Here is an 18904-nt window from a genome sequence, read left to right on the forward strand (position 1 = left end):
CCTCAAATACTCCCTTTCTGCACTATTCTCTCTCCTTTCTTCCAGGAAACATAAAATGTTTGATTTATTTACCGAATCTCCTTTAATTTGATCCCATATTGCTCTGTTCTTCATCATTTCATCTCTTTATACTTCATTCTGGATATTTTCTTCAGTCCCTTTTGAAATTCCAATTCTCTCTTCAAACATGTCTGTTATGGCATATTGCTAGTCATATAATTGTTAATTTAAGTTATTGAATTTTTTAGTTCTAGTGATTCTGCAGATTGATCATATTTTGCAATTCTTCGCTGAATTTTAAAATCTTTTATATTGTTGAAAACTATGTCATTATTTGAATTATCTCAATTTTGTGGTTTTTATTGTCATTCTAATTTCATTCATGCCATCTTATCTCCTTTTTCACAATTTTCTCAGGAAACTACAATTAATTAATTGTAGATTTATTTATTTCAGTCCTAGAATGAATGTGTCTCCCTCCAGAGAAGAAATTTGTTTTTCTGGTAAATCTCCTAAAGTGCAACAAAAAGCCTGAACCCGGTGGACCCGCCCCGCCCTTGCCGCAACCTCCGCCTCTGCTGGCGCCACTGGGAGTTGGGAGGTGGGGTTGGAGGCTGGGGGCTGGGGGTTGGTGGGGGTGGGATACGGATCTTAGCCTCGCAACCAGCCAGCAAGAAATGCCGCGGTCCCTGGAAGCCTGCGTCCCAGGCCCACGTGAGTGGCGCTGCACTAGACCTAGTTTGCAGCGCCTTTGCTTCTGTGGCTACCGGAGCTCAGAGGGCGGGTGGATGGGGCAGTCGCTGAGACTGAAAATTTAAGAAAAACAAAACAACACATAACCCCCTCCAAAAAAAATCTTGACTGCTGAGGAGGTTGAACATTTTTCTTTTAACAGTCTGTGTTGTTTTCTTAAATCCCTTAATGTATTTGTAATTATAATGTACTAATTGTAATAAAAATTGAAGAGAGCGTAAAGTAGAACAAGCAGATGGGGGAGGGAAGAAGAGCAGGAAATGAAAGGTGTTGGGAAATGAGATTGATCAGTTATGTGCATGTACCAATACAGCATTCTGAATCCCAGTATTATGTCTAATTTTAATACACCCATAAGAATATTGAAAAAAATCACTTTAATCCCACTGGTGATTGAGATGATTAATCAGGATTTCTATCCCTTGAAGGGCTAGTTTGTTCTCAATTTACGTTTGAGACATAGCTCTTGAAGGTCCCTATTTTAGCCAGAGTGGCTTGCCAGGGTCTTTTCTCTGGGACAGGTCTACCTTCATATTTTATGCTCTTAGTCCCATGACTCTGTGGAAATCTGGCATGAATTCATAACATTTCAGCACCCTACATGCCTCCTTAGGAATCATTAACTGCTGCTAGCAAAAAACAGCCTCAATTCAATTGTTGAGATTAACTTTGAGATTAACTTGGATTAACTTTGCCTTATTTTTTTTCTATTTTTTATTGATGCATTATAATTATGCATTATAGTGGGATTCATTGTTGTATATTTGTACATGCACACAATACAACAGTATAATTTGGTCAGTTTTGTTCCCCAGAACCTCTCCTTTACCTGCGCCATTCCCTCCCCTTGTAAATAACTTTTTATTTTAAATGATTTTCCACACTTTTCTAGTTGTTTTTCCTTGGACATTTGATCCAACTTAGCTAGTCTTTTGTTGCTGGAAGCAAAACTACATTTATTTTTTTCAAATGCTTAGTTTGGTATAGTCCTTTATTATCTTATGTTTTATATTCTTCATTGTGTCTTCTATTGTTTAGGAGCCGGAGAACAGGTGTAATAAACCTTCTATGGAATTTTCCAGATGGACATATTGTCTAGCATAGATTTAGTACCACAGATATTTCTTTCTCATTTTATTATATTGCCATTTCTCATTCTCATTTATGCCCCTGTCCTTGACTCTTTGCCTGTTGTTTACGAGACACTCATCTCTTCCAGTCTTCAACCATTCTCTGAGATTTCAGCCACCTGGTTAACAATTGATCCTAGTTACCCAGCTAACAATAGATAATGAGTCCTCTTCACACTACTGTCCTCCAGACTTACAAAACCATAAAAACATTGCCTGTGTGTGTGTGTGTGTGTGTGTGTGTGTGTGCATATATATATATATATATATGCACACACACACACACATACATATGTATGTGTATTCAGTAGAGACAAAGTTTTTCAAAAAGATAAATTTGAAAAATGATGATTGTTTCAAGTTATATGAACTTTTAAAATGTTAGTACACAGATGAAGATATAGGCTCATTCACTCACTATTGATTATCACATAAAGAAGTATGATATATAGTTTTAAATGTCATAAAATAGTCTCAATGTAAAGCATGTTTTGATTTAAGTAATACAGTTACAGAAGTATTGCATGAATGTGAACATGTGCAGAGAATGTGTGTATAATCCTGTGCTTAGTAGCATTGCTTATAATAACAAAAACTTGGAAAGATTTGTTAAACTTTGAAATTTTATTAGTTAATTTGATAATAACTTGATATTATTATTATTATTATTATTATTATTATTATTAGGTTCTAGAAAGTGAGCCCTGGGGTGCTTAACCACTTAGTCATATCCCCAGCCCTTTTTTTGTTGTTGTTGAAACAGGGTATTGCTAAGTTGCTTAGGGACTCCCTAAATTGCTGAGGCTGGCTTTGAATTTGTGATCCTCCTGACTCAGCCTCCCAAGCTGCTGGGATTACAGGCATGTACAACTGCACCTGGCTAAAATTTTAACTAAAATAATAATCTAGGAGCTGAGTTTGTGGCTCAATGGTAGAGCACTTACCTAGCACGTGTGAAGCACTAGGTTTGATCCCCAGCACTACATAAAAAAATAATAAAAATAAACAAAATAAAGTTATTGTGTCCATCTACAACTAAAAATATATTTTTTTAAATAACCTAACATATATTAATGTCAGAAATTGTTATTTAGACATTTAAAAAAATATGAAAAAATATATTTTGGATTAATATTTATCCTTTTCTGAGATTCCCAGTTAGTGATAGTCAACCCTCAGTTCTTGCTCTGGTAAACAAGTGATCTTAGCTTTAGTTTCCACGGTATCTTTAAAGGAAAAGCATAATAATTGATAAAACTCAATTAAATATTATTTCTGAACATGCAATATATAAAAATATGAAATGAAACAAGTTATAGATATTTTACCATATGATTTCATTTTGAAAATGTCTGTATATATGCATAATGTATCCAATAGCATGCAAGAATACAACACTAAATATGTTCACATATCATCCTCTGTCTCAATTTATTTGTTAAAATGGAGTCATTTTCATGCATTTGATTCTGTGCATCACCATGATGATGATACCTAAATTGCTGCTGAAGCTTAGTATCATGAAGATTTAATGTTTTGGGAAAGAATACTTGATAGATTATGCCCTATATTACAAACCACATGATGTTTGGTTATTTCCTATTTTCTGATGTGGTTTACCTGCTATTGTTATCTATTATATAGATCTTTTAATTAATTAGCAGTTTTTAAATGATCATAGTAAAATTCTACCTTGTTTTTTTATGTATTAGCTGAAATGTTCTTATAAAGAGAAACCCTCATCAACATTTTGTGTATCTTTATATTAACTTTTATAGGAAAGAGAATAAATATTTGATTCTTCTCTGTTTTCAAATTTTCATAAGAATAAGTTGTTTTCTTTGTATTCTACAGATGTCTCCACTAAGGTTCTTTTTTGTTATTGTTTTGGGATATCCTTATATATTACTAGCTTTGCAATGTATTGATGGGTTTTTAACCCCTGTAACAGGATTCTGAGCCAAAGAATGATAAAATTTGCCTTGTGCTTTTAAAAAAAATCATTCTGCTGATTTGTAGAATATAGATGGTAAGAGAGCAGGTGTTAAATTAAGAGTACCATTTAGAAAGCTGTCTAATCTAGGAGATAGATGGTGGTGGTAGCAATGGAGGAGGTGAGAAGTGGCTAGACTCTGGGTATATTCTGAAGTTAGAACTAAGAGAATTTCCTAATCAGTTGGAGATAGAGTTTGAGAGAAAGAGTACTCCAGGCCACATCCACATTTTTAGAATTTATTTATTTTTATTTGTTCTACTTAACTGTACATGACCACATCCACATTTTTAGTCTGAGCAAGTGGAATGTATAGATCAAATGTTCTACCCACATTTAATTTCACTTCCAGTGCCTTCCCTACACAGGGAAATTCCAAAGGTTGTGAATAACAGGACTTTTTTTTTTTACTGCAGGTCAATGAACTATTACTCATAAGTGTGTCCTGAGACAACAACCAGTAATTAATGTATACTATATATAAAATACAAACCTAGAGAACGTTCAATTTAGAGATCAAAAGGAAGCTGGTTTCTGAAATTCCAATTGTGTTAAACCCTATCTCCAGAAAAACCACTATTATTACCACTACTGGTACATTGTTTCAGTTGAATGTGACAAAAATAAAATGCCCTTAGTGAATATACCCCTGGGAGACAGAATTGGTGCTATCTTTTTGTAGATAAAAATTGAACTTCTGGATCTTACCACATGGTGAAGTGCATATTTTGGCAAAGAGTGTGCATATTATAAAGGAACTTTCTAGGATGGATACAGTCAGGAATACAATCAAAACACTTTACAGGTATATCTGAAGCTGAAATATCAGATAAAGTAGTCTTTGTAATTAAATTTTAAAAATAGTAGAGACAAAGAAAATGTTTTATAATAGTAAGAGGTTTAGTCCCCCAGGAAGACATAAGAATCCTACGTGTGTATACACTTGGTATGATTTGGAGAAGGGTCCTCCAAAGGCCCGTGTGTTTTTAAAGGCTTAGTTCCTAGCCAGTGACACTATTGGGAAGTGATGGAACCTTTAAGAGGTGAAGCTTACTGGGAGAAAGTCAGGACTAGGTCATGCCCTTGAAAAGCAGGACCCTGGCTCCTTCCTATTTCTTTCTTTGCTTCCTGGCTGTCATGAGATGGGAAGCTCCTCCTTATGTGCTTGCTCATGATGTACTGTGTCACCATAGACCCAAAGAAACAGGGTCAAGTGATCATGGACTGATACCTCTGAAAGTATGAGCCAAAATAAAACTTTCTTCCTTAAAACTTGATTTCTCTCAGATATTTTGTTACAGTAATGCAAAGCTGACTAATAATACACAATTCCATACAACAGAGCCTCAAAGTAAATGAGACAAAAACTGACGGAGCTGAAAGGAGAAATAATAGTTGGGACATTTAACATCCCACTCTCAGAAATTGATAGAAATTGCTAGACATAAAATCTATAAGGATATAGACAATCTGAATAATATAATTAATCTGATAACCAGGTCTACATGAAACAAGAGATTATCTATGAGGTTTTAGTCATGTTGTTAGATTACAGAAACATCAGAGAAGGCAAGATTTGGATGCCTTCCTGGTGTAGATGTTCATTTCAACCTGTGAATTCTTATACTTCAGTTCTTTATAAGTACTGCTTCACATTTTATGAGGTTTAGCATTAATTTCTTCCTCTTCCAAGATATCTCCCCTGAATGTACTACCAGTGAGAAAAGGGTCTCATGTCTGGACAGACAGAGGAGTTTTTTTGGTTGTTGTTGTTGCGGGGAGGGTTGTATGATTTGGTCCTTGGAGCAGGCTGACATTTTGCTTGCCCTACCACACTGTTAACCATTAATGTAGTGTATCGTAAGTGGACCATTTATGTGTCTTTAGACTTGTGTTTTTGTTCCCAATTTCAGAAAAAAATGATGAAAGCTCTCTGCAAGAAAAAGATAAAGGTGATAATTCTTTCCAAGGGAATTCTGACAAGGAAAGCGTACATTATGAAGATGATAAAAATGAGCTTCCATCATCAAACCTCAAGAAGGATGATGGAAACAGCCAGATGGTGGATGTCCATGAGGACCCTGAAGTAAGACAGTAAGTTACCAGACAACCCGTTTTAAATTTAGCAATCCATAGGACTGTGCAACTCTTTCATTCTCTGTTATCTTGTTCTTCTCTCACTGAAAAAGTGAAGAGTGACAAAAGTAGAATATAGAGCAGTCATAATGATAGGTCATGTAATCAGTGAGTTGAGACTGTGAAGAAGACTTTGTAGCATTTCTATCCATTTAAAATTTCAATCTTGTTTTTCTTTTTTAAAATTGCATTTCTGTACATTTATGGATACCTTCTTCTGTCCATTTCCCCCAGTGACTCCTCTACCTTCCAAGTCAACAATGGGAATATAAAATGGGATAAGGAATGCCAAGATAAAATTCCTTCAGAAAAAGAAATGAAAAAGAGCACACAGGATGAAGCTGTGGGGAGAAGGTTCAAGATCACAGTGAGTGTCCTGATAATATGTAGGTAAGGTGCAGGAGAGGTAGGTCAGAGGGAATTGGGTTGATATCATCTAAGGACAGGTCCAGAAAATGAATTAAAAGGGAACGTTGTCTAAAGGGAAAGGTGGACTACTGCCAAGAATATGGAACAGATTCCCACTGGATGCCTTGCTTTGGCTCAAGCTGCATGTAGGATTATGAGTCTCTGAAATCTTTGTTAGATGGTCAGGAAGGATATTCAATATGTAAAATCTCCTGGAATCTTATAAATTAAGGCCATTTAGAACAGCTAAATTTTGTTATTTCGAAGATCAATTTGCAATACAGAGAAAGGACAATTAAGAAATCCATGTATTGACCCAAAACAAAAAGAAAGAAAACCAAAAAGTGTATCATGTCAGTTGTCCCCACATTAAAAGTCTTTTGCGGGGAGGTACTAGGGATTGAATCCAGAAGTGCTTTACTACTGAGCTATATCCCCAGTCCTTTTTTTACTTTTAAATTTAAGACAAGTTCTCACTAAGTTGCTTAGGACCTCACTAAGTTCCTGAGGCTGGTCTCAATTTTGTGATCCTCCTACCTCAGCCTCCTGAGCTGCTAGGATTATAAGAATGTGGTACCATGTCTAGTTAGAACTTTTTTTTTTTTGGGTACCAGGAACTGAACCCAGGGGCACTTAGCCACTGAGCCACATCCCCAGTCTTTTTTATTTTTTAAAATAATTTTTTAGTTGTTGATAAACCTTTATTTAATTTATTGATTTATATGTGGTGCTGACAATCAAACCCAGTGCCTCACACATGCTTGGCAAGCACTTTACCACTGAGCTACAACCCCAGACCCCTTTTTATTTTTTTTATTTTGAGACAGGGTCTCACTATGTTGCTTATAGCCTTGTTAAATTACTAAGGCTGGCTTCAAACCTGTGATCCTCCTGCCACAGCCTCCTGAGCCACTGGGATTACCGGTTTGTGCCACCATGCCTGACCTAGCTAGAACTCTGGAGAAGGACACAGTAAAATATTTGATTGTGTATGATAGCTGCCTTTAATTCCATGTTGTCTTTGTTTCATCCCTTCTTTTTACCTTTAGATTCCTTATGGGATGAAGTATAATAAGACTTGGCTAATGAATTCAATCCTGAGCCATTGCTGTGTCCCCTTTACACCAATTGATGTAAGAGAAGATGGTGAAGCCAGCTGATGGGCACAGGGGAGGGGAAGAGGTCTGCCTCAGCAAGGATCATTGGCATCTGACATTATTGCTTCTGCCTCCATTCCCTGTAGTTCCACTATATCAAAAATCGGGCCCAATTCTTTGTCCAGGATGCTAGTACTGCCTCTGCATTGAAAGACATCAACTGCAAAATTTGTGATGAGGAAAATCAAAAGGTATGGGTTGAGATCATTCCTTAGTTTTGTTGGGATTGGGGAGGGGAATGGACAGGAGCTGGTTATCTTTGGACCCTGGTGCTTACCCTGCCTCTTCTTCCCATAGATATCGATCTTTGTCAATCCCTGTACTGAACCGAATACCTTGCAGAATAAATTCACTCCTGAAAAAATGGAGAAGCTAATGGTAATATAGACCTAAGACACATTGTTTGAAAAGTTTCCTGGCCCACATTTCAACCTCCACCCAGTGATATCCCTGTCACAACCACCCCCCACAGCCTCAAAGCCCCTTTCTCCATCTCTGTCTCTGCAGCTGACGATGAACAAACGATATGATGTCTCACAGCAAGCCCTTGATCTCCAGAAGCTCCGCTTTGACCCAGGTATGACTGACAACAGTATTCCCAGGGCAGGTGAGAGCAGAGGGGTCTGCCTGGTAGGGAGACATAGAAATGGAAAATTGGGGAGGGGGTTCTTGCTACTGCTGCTCCACACAGACCCCTCTGAGCTTTCTGATCCCCTTCTCCTGGCTTCCTGAAGACTCATTTTTTGTTTGTTTGTTTGTTTGTTTTGTCTTCCTGAAGACTTGATGGAACATGACATTGACATGATCCTAAACCGAAGACAGTGTATGTTGGCTACCCTGCAGATCATTGAAAGGAATTTCCCTGAGGTGAGATCTTAGGCCCAGGGCTGGTATTTTGGTAGAAGGGTGGAAGGGATGTTGTGAAGGGTAGATTTATATTCCCCACTCTCAATAGTAATCATTACACTAACCATTCCTTCCCAAAAGCTGTTGTCCTTGAACTTGTGTAACAACAAACTATACTGGCTGGATGGCCTGTCTGACATTGTAGAGAAAGCCCCCCATGTCAGGATCCTGAACCTCTCCAAAAATGAGGTGAGAAGAGAGCAAGATGAAATTTGGGTTGAGGGTGGCTGGTAGTGCACAGCAAGATGTTGGCAAGAGGTAGACAAAAGCACCTGCGAGTGGAGGTATCTGGGTGCAGGTTCCCAGGTGTCCCTCTCTCCCTGGGTCTCCTTAACCGGTTCCCTCCCCATCTTTCTCAGCTGAGGACCTCCAAGGAGTTGGAGAAGCTGAAAGGGATGGAGCTGGAAGAGCTGTGGCTAGAAGGGAACCCTCTGTGCAGTGACTTCCCAGACCAGTCTGCTTATGTAAGGTAGATAATGCCTGGTAACACCTGTCACCCTTCCTGGGGACCTTTGCCTCCTGGGAGCCTGAGCTCCCCCTGAAGTCCACCTCTGCAGGAGGATGCAACCTTGGCCCTCTGGAAGGATCACAGGCCACGCCCTCTCCTCTGTCTGTGTCCCTCAGCTGTGCCCACAGGTCTGCTTTCCTTCTTGCGACCTGCTCCCCTTTTTCAGCTGGACTGGGGTGTGTTTCCCGCCCCTCTGCACTGGCCTCCTCCAGCAAGCCCTCCGAAGATGGGGCTGGGCTTCCCTCCCCGTCCTATGAGTGGCCCTTCTTCTCATGTTCCAAAAAGGCCCCCCTTCCTATCCCAGGCTGACAAGGAGAGATTTCACGCCCCGTGCTGAGGGCCCGGGCCCTGGGTGGCTACCATCTCAACATCTGTTCCTCTAGGCCATTGGTGGAAACTGTTTCCTCCTTGGGGAGAAACTTGGGTTCCCTGAGTCAAGGAGCCAGAGGTGGGCCACTGCCAGCGAGCAGAGGCCTTCCCAAGACAGGAGGGGAAGGCAGAGAGCAAAGGAGGGGCAGGAGGAGGAGGAGGCGGGAGCACAGGCCGCTCAGGGGCACTGCTGCTCCCTCCCCCACTCCACATCCCACATCCAACCTGGTCCCTCAGAGCAGCCCTGGGTAGACCAAGTCAAGATGCTTCCTTGGGCAAGACACTGGCTCAGACAGGCACAGGTACTCAGGGACCACCATGAGGGAACCTGGTGCTCATTAGAGGGGACCACAGACCCTCTGTCACATGCTGAGCTGGTGCCTGATTCCTCACTACTGGTGCTGGGAATGACACCTCCCCTGGGGGCAGCTCCTTTTCCCATACCTGGCCCCCTCTGGGCCCACAGAGGAGACAGAGGCTGAACCTGCATCCTGTGGGCCCCAGCCCAGCAGGTACATGTTTGCATTCCTGCCTGGGGCCGCAGGGCCAGCCAGGGGCAGGTGAAGGAATGGGCTGCAGTAGGGCAGCTGGTTTCTTCTCACTTCCACCTTGACCTCCAGCACCAGGGGGCAGCATCTTCCCCTTCCCTTTGCTTTGCTTCCTCTTTTCCCATCTCTCCATCCCCTACCTTCACTCCCTTTCTGTGGCCATACCCCTGCCTTCCCCTGCCTGCCTCGCTCACCAAACCCCCACCCCACCCAGCATCCTATCCTGGGAGGCGAGAGTATGATCTGGTCTTGGTGTGGCCAGGCCATGCCCCACGGAAGGCTGGACACCCGGCACAGTAGCAGAGCCCTGGTCTCCCACCCCATTCCCTGCTCCCTTCAGAGCCTTCCATGGGGGGACCTGGAAGAAGGTAAGGGAGGCAGGGTGGGCCCTGGAGGAGGGGGTCAGGCCAGTGTAGATGGGAGGTACCTAGGGGGAAGGAGAGGGAGGAGAGCAAGAGGGAGAGAGTGTGCACAACCCTCCACTGTCACCTCACTTCATTAGATTTTTCATTTGCACAGTGCTGTCCAGGATTGTTTCCCCAATTTGTTACGCCTGGTAAGTACGCACTTCCGGTCTTGTCTCCTTACTCACATACCTGACCTCCCCGCTGGCCCCAGGCCTTGTGGGCCTTGCCTAGATTACATGTGCACCAGACCCTCATCTTTCTTAAAGGGCATGGATTCTCCATGGCATGGACATTTTCCCTAGGGAGAACACACGTGCACACACCCATACACACCCACTCACAGGGTGCGTATACTGGTAGAGATTTCCAAGAGCTCATGATGCAGACACCAAGTGTGATCTCACCCATGGATTTTCCAGGGCCTATTTATTTTATACGTGGCCTCTGGCCCCTTGGGCCTGTTCAACTCCTTGCTCTTGCAGTGCCACCACCCTGAGCTGCACTGCTGACTTCCTCTTCCCTTCTCAAGGATGGCCAGGAGTTACCAGAATCAATTGGAATTGACAATGAAACACCTGAAATAATAAAACCTTGTAAGGTGAGGGGGGATCATCAGTATTTGAGGTATTGCAAGGGAGGTTTTGTCAATCATGTAGTTTCAAGGTGTCTTCATTTCAGGAAAGCTATAAAGGATGTGATAATCTGAAGAATCTAGTATTGCAATTCCTGCTTCAGTAAGTTCTCCTGGGATCTTGAGGACAGGGAGGGCTGGCACAGTTTGGGTTAACTTAGCACAGGTCTGCTCACAGGATTTAGAGGTATCATTTGGGGGCGGGGCCCCAGAGATATCCTGTCCCCTTTGCTTCTCCACAGGTATTACCTTATTTATGACTATGGAGATCGACAGGGTCTCCTTGATGCTTACCATGATGAAGCCTGCTTCTCCCTGACCATTCCCTTCAACCCTGAAGACCCAGACCCGTGAGTATCACAATTCAGACTCTGGCCTGGGACTATGTAGCTCTCTCCTGGAAATACCTGCACTGGCTAGACCACCACCTTCCGTTCCTCTTTTTCTTTAGGAATAGCTTGGAAGAGTATTTCAAGGATAATAGAAATATAAAGAAGCACAAAGACCCCTGTAAGTTTGTGATAAGAGAAGCTTGGCATGAGAAATATGATGTAAAGGACTCAATAATAAGCCACAGGGGCAACAATTTGTCAGTCCCCATCTTTGCTTTTCTTCCCCATACAGTTCTGCGGATGCAGCTGCTAAAGCACACAAAATGTGACATTGTGAACTGCCTCAGTGTATTGCCCAAAACTCAGCATGATTTTAACTCCTATGTGATAGACCTATGTGTCCAGACAGTGAGTACCCATTTCTTTCCTCAGGCAGCCATAGTTAGTAAGTTTCTGAAGTTTCTCAACATAGGTAGTAAATTTCTGAAGGATCATGAAAGACCTAGATTTTTATTCCTCCATTTCAGGAAATGATGCTCTGTTTTTCTGTCAATGGGTTGTTCAAGGAAGGTGAGTATCTGTAGATGCCCCTTACCAGAGTGCTCATGACTCCCTTCTTCTTGCTGAGTTCCCTCCCAGTATTCTCTGAGCCCACATCCTTTTCCTTCTTCTCCTTTTTCTTCCTTTCATATTTTCCCCACTGCTACTGGGGATCAGACCAAGAGCATCACACATGCTAAGCAAGTGCTTTACCACTGAGCTATATCCCTAGCCTCTTTCCTTCCTTTCTTTTCCCTACATGTATGACTCCCTTTTTGTTCTCCCGCACTATTTTTCTCTCGCAAGTGATTGATCTGATCTACATCCATGTCTGCACAACTCAGGCATTAGGAACACAGGCTGTGGAGTTTGATGGCTCTCATTCCAGGTCCTTAATGTGTTAAATCTGGCCTGATACTTAACACCTCAGTTTCCTCACTTGAATAATGGGGGGGGGGGCGCTAGGGCTGTAATTCAGTGGCAGATCACTTGCCTAGCACTTGTGAGGCACTGGGTTTGATTCTTAGCACCACATAAAAATAAACAAACAAAATCTACAACTTCAAAATTTAAAAAAAAGAAAAATGGGGTAATAATATTCATCTCTTGGGCAGCTGTGAAAAATGAATCAAGTGAGCTTATGTTTGTCAAGGAACCCACATTAGGGGGTCTTTTCACTGGGAGCTGATTCATTTCTACTGTGGCTGCCTCAAACCCTGAAATTCCCTCCTAATTCCCAGTAAAATTTGTTGGAGTTTGGTTTCCTTCAGGGTGCACATGAGTATCAGGCAAGACCCTTACTGGGGAACACTGTATGTAAACATGAATATGCAGGTCTAAGGGGGCATCATTGTTTATTGCCATTGAAGTAGAAGGAAAGTCTCGGGGTTCTGTTCGTGCCTTCACCCGGACCTTCATCTTAACTTCTGGCAGCAATTCCAGGTAAGCACAATGTTGTGGATGGCAGTGGTAACACCATCCAAGCTTCCATTCAGTAGTGTGATTAGTATTGTCTTGTGGTCTTCTCAACACTGGGGAAAGCCAACAGATAGATTCAAGGAGAAGTCTAGAATAGTGGTTAAGAGCATGGAATCTAAAGTCAGAATAGATTCTCATTTATCCTAACACTTATTAATTAGCTGTGTGACTTTTGTCAAATAATAAGACTTTTCTGTAACTAGTTGACTTCCTCTGTAAATGGGGAAGAGTGCCCTCTTTTAAATAAAGGGAGTTAAATCTGTAATGTAATGAAGGTAGTAGACAATCTCTCAAAAGGTAGGTTCTGTAGCATGGGTTAAGGGTACCAGTCAAGAGAGCTAAGAGGTAGGCAGTGTAGGGGTTTGAAAGGAATCTGGTTGCTGAGTAGCAATGGAAACAGCATCACCATTGGGAGTGTGGGGTTGTCCATTTGTCTGATTATTTGAGAATTCACCTTTCCTTTAGTCTGTGCATCGTGAATGATGAGATGATTGTGAGGAATGCCAGCCCCAAAGAGACCCAGAGCGCCTTCTCCATCCCCATGCTTACACCCTCCTCCAACTATGTGCCTGACCTCTACCAGGAGCAGCAGGGAATAGCACAGCCTTTCTCCATCAAGTCTGAGATGCAGAGCCTTGAGCGCTCTCAGAAGTGAGTGCTGAGAGTCTCTGGGGATAGACTTGAGTTGGAAGAAGTGGGAATTTAATAATGGAAATTTTCAACTAATTTGTAAAAATAACACTTGTATATTTTACTTCCAAAATGGGCTCATGAGAAAATATATATTAATGTTATTGTGATAATGTAAGTAATTTTAAAACAATGCAATGTTTAAATCAGATAGCATGATCTCATATGTATCAAATTCTAAGGAAACCACCAAAAACTTAAAATTAGTATGTTAGGTCAGCACTGTTTCAGGGCACTCAATCAATATACAGAAATCAACCATATCACCATATACTAGCAATGAACAATCAGAAAATAAAATAAATTTAAAAATTCCATTTCCAATAGCATCAAAATGTAACATATTTAGGGGCTGGGGATATAGCTCAGTTGGTAGAGTGCTTGCCTCACATGTACAAGGCCCTGGGTTCAATCCCCAGTATCACAAAAAAGTAACATATTTAGGCTGGGTTTGGGGGCACATGCCTATAATCCTAGCAGCTTGGGAGGCTGAGTCAGGAGGATAGTGAGTTTAAGACCAGCCTCAGCAAATTAGTGAGGCCTTGTCTCAAAATAAAAAGGGCTGAAGATGTGTCTCTCAGTGGTTAAGCTTCTCTGGGTTCAAAAAAAAGTAAGATATTTAGGAACATATTCATCAAAAAGTATAAATATAAAGCATACACTCCAAACTCAATAAAGCATTGTAGAAATGAATTACAGATTTAAATAAATGGATGTACATCCCATGGTCCTGGATTGGAAGACTAAATATTGTTTAGATGGCAGTCACTTTCCAAATTTATTTTGCAGATTCAGTGTAAATGCAATCTATATCAAAATTTTAGCTTCCTTCATTGTAGACATTTACAAATTGATCCTAAAATTCCCAAGAAAATACAGTTAACTTGGAAAAGAAAAATAATCTTGAAAGAGAAGAACAGAATTGGAGGACTCACTAAAATGTGGCTGTAAACTTATAGTAAACAATTTGTACTGGATAGTATAGGCCTTACAATAGACATGTATATGAATAGAATAAAATAAGAGTTCAAATTTTAAAAAAAACAACAACTTTTATGGTCAGTTGCATTTCAATCAGAGTGTGAAAATAGCCTTTTTAAAAACTGGTACAGGAACAACTGGATATCCACTTACAGATGAATTTATACTTTACTCTCATGCCATAAAAAAGCAAATTAAAAATGGGTCAAAACCCTAAAAGTTGGGCTGGGGATGTGGCTCAAGTGGTAGCGCCCTTGCCTAGCATGCATTAGGCACTGGGTTCGATTCTCAGCACCACATAAAAATAAATTAAAGATGTTGTGTCCACCTAAAACTGAAAAATAAATATTTAAAAAACCCTAAAAGTTAAATCCAAAACATTAACATTTTTAGATGAAAACATAGGAGTAAATTTTTGTGACATTGACTTAGACAATGGTATCTGACACATGACAGCAAAAGTGCAAGAAAAAAGGAAAAATTTAGTGGAGTTCATCAGAATTTCTAACTTTTTTTGCATTAAAGGACACTATAAAGTGAAAAGGCAATCAGAAATAAGAGAAAATATTTATATACTTTGTGTCTGATAAAGGACATATCCAGAATCCATAAAAAAACTCTTCAGCCAGTCGCAGTGGCACACACCTGTAATCCTAGTGGCTTGGGAGGCTGAGGCAGGAAGATCATAAGTTCAAAGCCAGCCTCAGCAACAGTGAGGCACTGAAGCAACTCAGTGAGACCCTGTCTCTAAATAAAATAGAAAATATGGCTGTGGGTGTGGCTCAGTGTTTGAAAGCCTCTGAGTTCAATCACTGGTACCACCGCCAAAAAAACTCTTCAACAATAAAAAGACATGTACCCCAATAATTTGGCCAAGTAACTAAATAGACATTTTTCAAAAAAAAAAAAAAAAGACACACAAATATACAAAAAGTACTTGGAAAGATACTAAGCATTATTAGTCACCTGGGAAAAGCAAATCAGAAAGTGAGATACCACTTATTTCACACCACAATGAATGTGATTTTTTAAAATGGAAATAACAAGTGTTGGCAAACATATGGATTAATCAGAACCGTCCTACATGGCTAGTGAGAATGGAAAATGGTGCAATCATTGTGGGTTGGCAGTTCCTCACAATGTTAAACATGAGGTTACCATGTAAATGAGCAATTCTACCAAGACAGATAAACACATAGGTTCACATGAAAACTTGTACACAAATGTTCATAGCAACATTATTGATAATAGCCCCAAAATGGAAACAACCAAAGTGTTCATCAGTTTATGAATGGATAAATTAATGTGAGATATACACATACACATCCATATATATGCACATATATGTACATTATTAAGCAATAAAATAGTATAAAATTGTGATACACTCTATAACATGGTGTAGAATAAAATTGTGATACACTCTATAATATGAACCTTGAAAATATTATGCTTAAGCAAAATAGTCAGTTATAAAAGACTACATATATCATTATCAGTCCATTCATGAAAAATCCCCAAATGAACAACAAATCCATAAGGACACAAAGCAGAATAAGGTTTCCCAGGCCTGGGGACAGGTAGAACTGGGGAGTTACTGCTAACAGATAAGGAGTTGTGTTTGGTTTTGCTAAGATGGTGAAACAGTTTTGGCATTGGATAATTGTGATGGTTGTACAATCTTGTGAATATACTAGAAAACCACTGAATCATACACCTTAAGATGGCAAATGCTATAATATGTGCCATACGGATTTGGAAGTGACTGGAACATTTTTATTTTTGAATTTCAGTGTCTTATTTTCTTGAGCATCTTTGATATCATTATATATTAATATAATTTATTCTTCTAAACACTCCTGATTTTCTGCTTTGAATTCTGGTGAGCATGAATGTTAGTCACAGATATTTTAGTTTTCATAAGGTCATTATTCATCATTACAATGGTACTCATTCTGGCTCATGTATCCTAGCATAAGAGTGGCATTAAGAGGTGGCATTTTGTAGCCAGTGTGCATGTCCTGTGATGTCATGGAGATCACCTGTTTTTCAGGTGCCTTGAAGACAAGGAGGAGAACTAACCAGAGTTGGTCAGGTCTTCACTGTGTTCCAGGTGAGGTATGGGAATCAAGGGATGAAAAATGGACTCTGAACCTTTGGAAAGGTGGTGGCCTGGGGATGGGGATGGGGATGCAACTCAGGGCACCTGATTCTTCTAAAAGCCTAACTCCTTCATTCCTTCTAGGTCAAGAATCCAGAGGAGGCCTCAAACAGATGCCCTGAAAGGAGCCCTTGAATGTCATTTTCCTTTTAATCCACATTATTGTGTCTCTCTTACTAACTTACGACCATGCCCATGGCTGAGGTTGACAGTCTTGCTGTTCAAGAAGCCAAAGTTAACTTGTAGGTCACGTAATACAACCATCCAAAAAGCCAGTTGTTATGATTATTTTTCACCACTGAAGATGTCTGTTTATTATCATAATAAAGAGTGAAATTGCATGTTGCATTTATGTGTCCTGGGTTGCTCTTCCCCCGCCCTAGCCATGAGCCAAGGGAGTCAGGACTGAAAGGCCATGTGTACCACCATACACCACCAAGTTCATCCCTGGGAAGCCAGGTATTTTGTGAATAAAGCCTCATGAGAAAGGACACATACTACTTTAGTAATTCACTTTTGGAGACATTAGGGGCTCTATGAGATGTTTTTTGAGGAGGCCTACAGAAGCAGGCATATGCACTGGTACAACGGGTGCTTCTCAAGGATGTCTCTTGGCTATTAGGGGCTGCAGAAAGAAAGGATTAAGGGAAAGAAGGAAGAAAGGTAGGTAGGTGAGGGCTTACATATTTTACTTCTCATTCCTAGTCATTTGAGCATTTTCATAGATCATACCATGCTCAACTGTGATTTGTGCACGGGTGAATGGGAAACGGGCCTTTCCACAGCTCTCCCTGCACTTCCATCTGTCTTCCTGCCCCTTCCCCTTCCTGATGGTACCCTAGAAGGAGCCTCCTGTCAGCACCTGCAGGGAGAGGGAGAGTCTCAAAGAGCTGACAGCAGATGTTCAGTGTCCATGATCTTGAGTGGCTTCAGCCACCTATGGTCACTTCCAAATTACAACATCATTGTGGTCAGTTCTGTGGGACTATCCTAATGACTGACTGACAGAAGTTCCAAATTCCATGCAAGTGTTGAACAGGCTTTCTGCATGCTACATTCTCCATGCTTCTGGAATGCTTGTACTTCAGAAAACAGTCATAATTTTGGGTGCTGTAACCTGTAACTGTAATCCCAGAGACTAGGAAAACTGAGTCAGGAGGATAGTGAGTTCAAAGCCAGCCTCAGCAACAGTGAGACACTAAGCAACTCAGTGAGACCCTGTCTAAATAAAATACAAAATAGGGCTGGGGATGTGGCTCAGTGGCCCACAAGTGCCCCTGAATTCGATCCTTGGAACCAAAAAAAAAAAAAAAAGGAAAACAGGCATAATTTTTGAAATTAAAATAATAGCAGTACAAAAATTTTTAAGTTACAATCCTATAAATGACACAGGTGAGGTACCACCAGGTGGCAATAATTGCCTGCATTTCTTGAGTGTTTGGCATAAATAATTTCCTACCACTTTCCACTTCAATTCTTAATGTCTGCTTACATTAGGGAGCCAGATATTGAAGTGTGGATTTCTGAAAAATAGGTACTGAGGCAACAGTTGGCATTACATAAAGAATAATGACAACTGTTCTTCCAAATAGGACCCCAGTGGTCAGAACCAAGCTCCTGTAACTCACTAAGCCTTGGCCTTCTCACATTGGGAGAGATTACACCACACATTTCTTGGCCTCATAGGGAGGAATAGAGATGGTCTCACATGGAATTGAACAATCACAGTTTCTGGCTCAACTCAGGCTCTCTCAATTGCCTGGGTTCCCTAGTAGGCAGGGACCATGGAAACCATGGCATGGCCCTTCAACTTCCTCTACACCATCAGGCTTTTACATCCTCAACCTCCTTCCCTAGCCAGATCAGAAAACATGGTTTCCTTCCACTCACTCACTTGCCTATTCCCATAGCTACCTTTGGGCCCATGCTACCAGGCAAGCAAATGCTAACCCTGAGATGCCCATCATTTGCATTTGTGTGTGTACAAACACACTTCTCTGTATGCAGATTTTCCTATTTCTCCATGTGTTCACAAACACTTGTTACCCCCCTCCCTTTTCTTTTTGTTGTTCTTTTTACTTTTTTGGAGTTGTGGACACCAGGAATTGAACTCAGGGGCACTCAACCACTGATCCATATCCCTAACCCTATTTTGTGTTTCATTTAGAGACAAGGTCTCACTGAGTTGCTTAGCTTCTCACTGTTGCTGATGCTGGCTTTGATCTCACTATCCTCCTGCCTCACCCTCTCCAGCTGCTGGGATAACAGACATTTGC

General features: G+C 40.8%; 1 protein-coding gene and 1 non-coding gene across 2 annotated transcripts; both read left to right on the forward strand.

Annotated features, from left to right (window-relative positions):
* The first annotated feature begins 677 nt into the window (after window positions 1-677).
* On the forward strand, window positions 678-16763 carry LOC143638584 (nuclear RNA export factor 2-like). The gene is given in 22 exon segments (XM_077106462.1): window positions 678-714; window positions 5790-5970; window positions 6247-6379; window positions 7470-7553; window positions 7664-7768; window positions 7875-7955; window positions 8085-8154; window positions 8356-8444; window positions 8565-8672; window positions 8843-8952; window positions 10428-10464; window positions 10845-10913; window positions 10994-11049; window positions 11189-11296; window positions 11398-11456; window positions 11571-11686; window positions 11806-11848; window positions 12688-12760; window positions 13262-13447; window positions 16521-16543; window positions 16546-16580; window positions 16713-16763. Coding segments are annotated over 22 exon segments (1854 nt in total).
* Trnav-cac (transfer RNA valine (anticodon CAC)) lies at window positions 13840-13913 on the forward strand. Its single transcript has one exon. It is a non-coding gene; the product is annotated as a tRNA-Val (tRNA).
* Window positions 16764-18904: the final 2141 nt, after the last annotated feature.

Source organism: Callospermophilus lateralis, chromosome X (genome assembly GCF_048772815.1).
Source record: "Callospermophilus lateralis isolate mCalLat2 chromosome X, mCalLat2.hap1, whole genome shotgun sequence".
Classification (NCBI taxonomy): Eukaryota; Metazoa; Chordata; class Mammalia; order Rodentia; family Sciuridae; genus Callospermophilus; species Callospermophilus lateralis.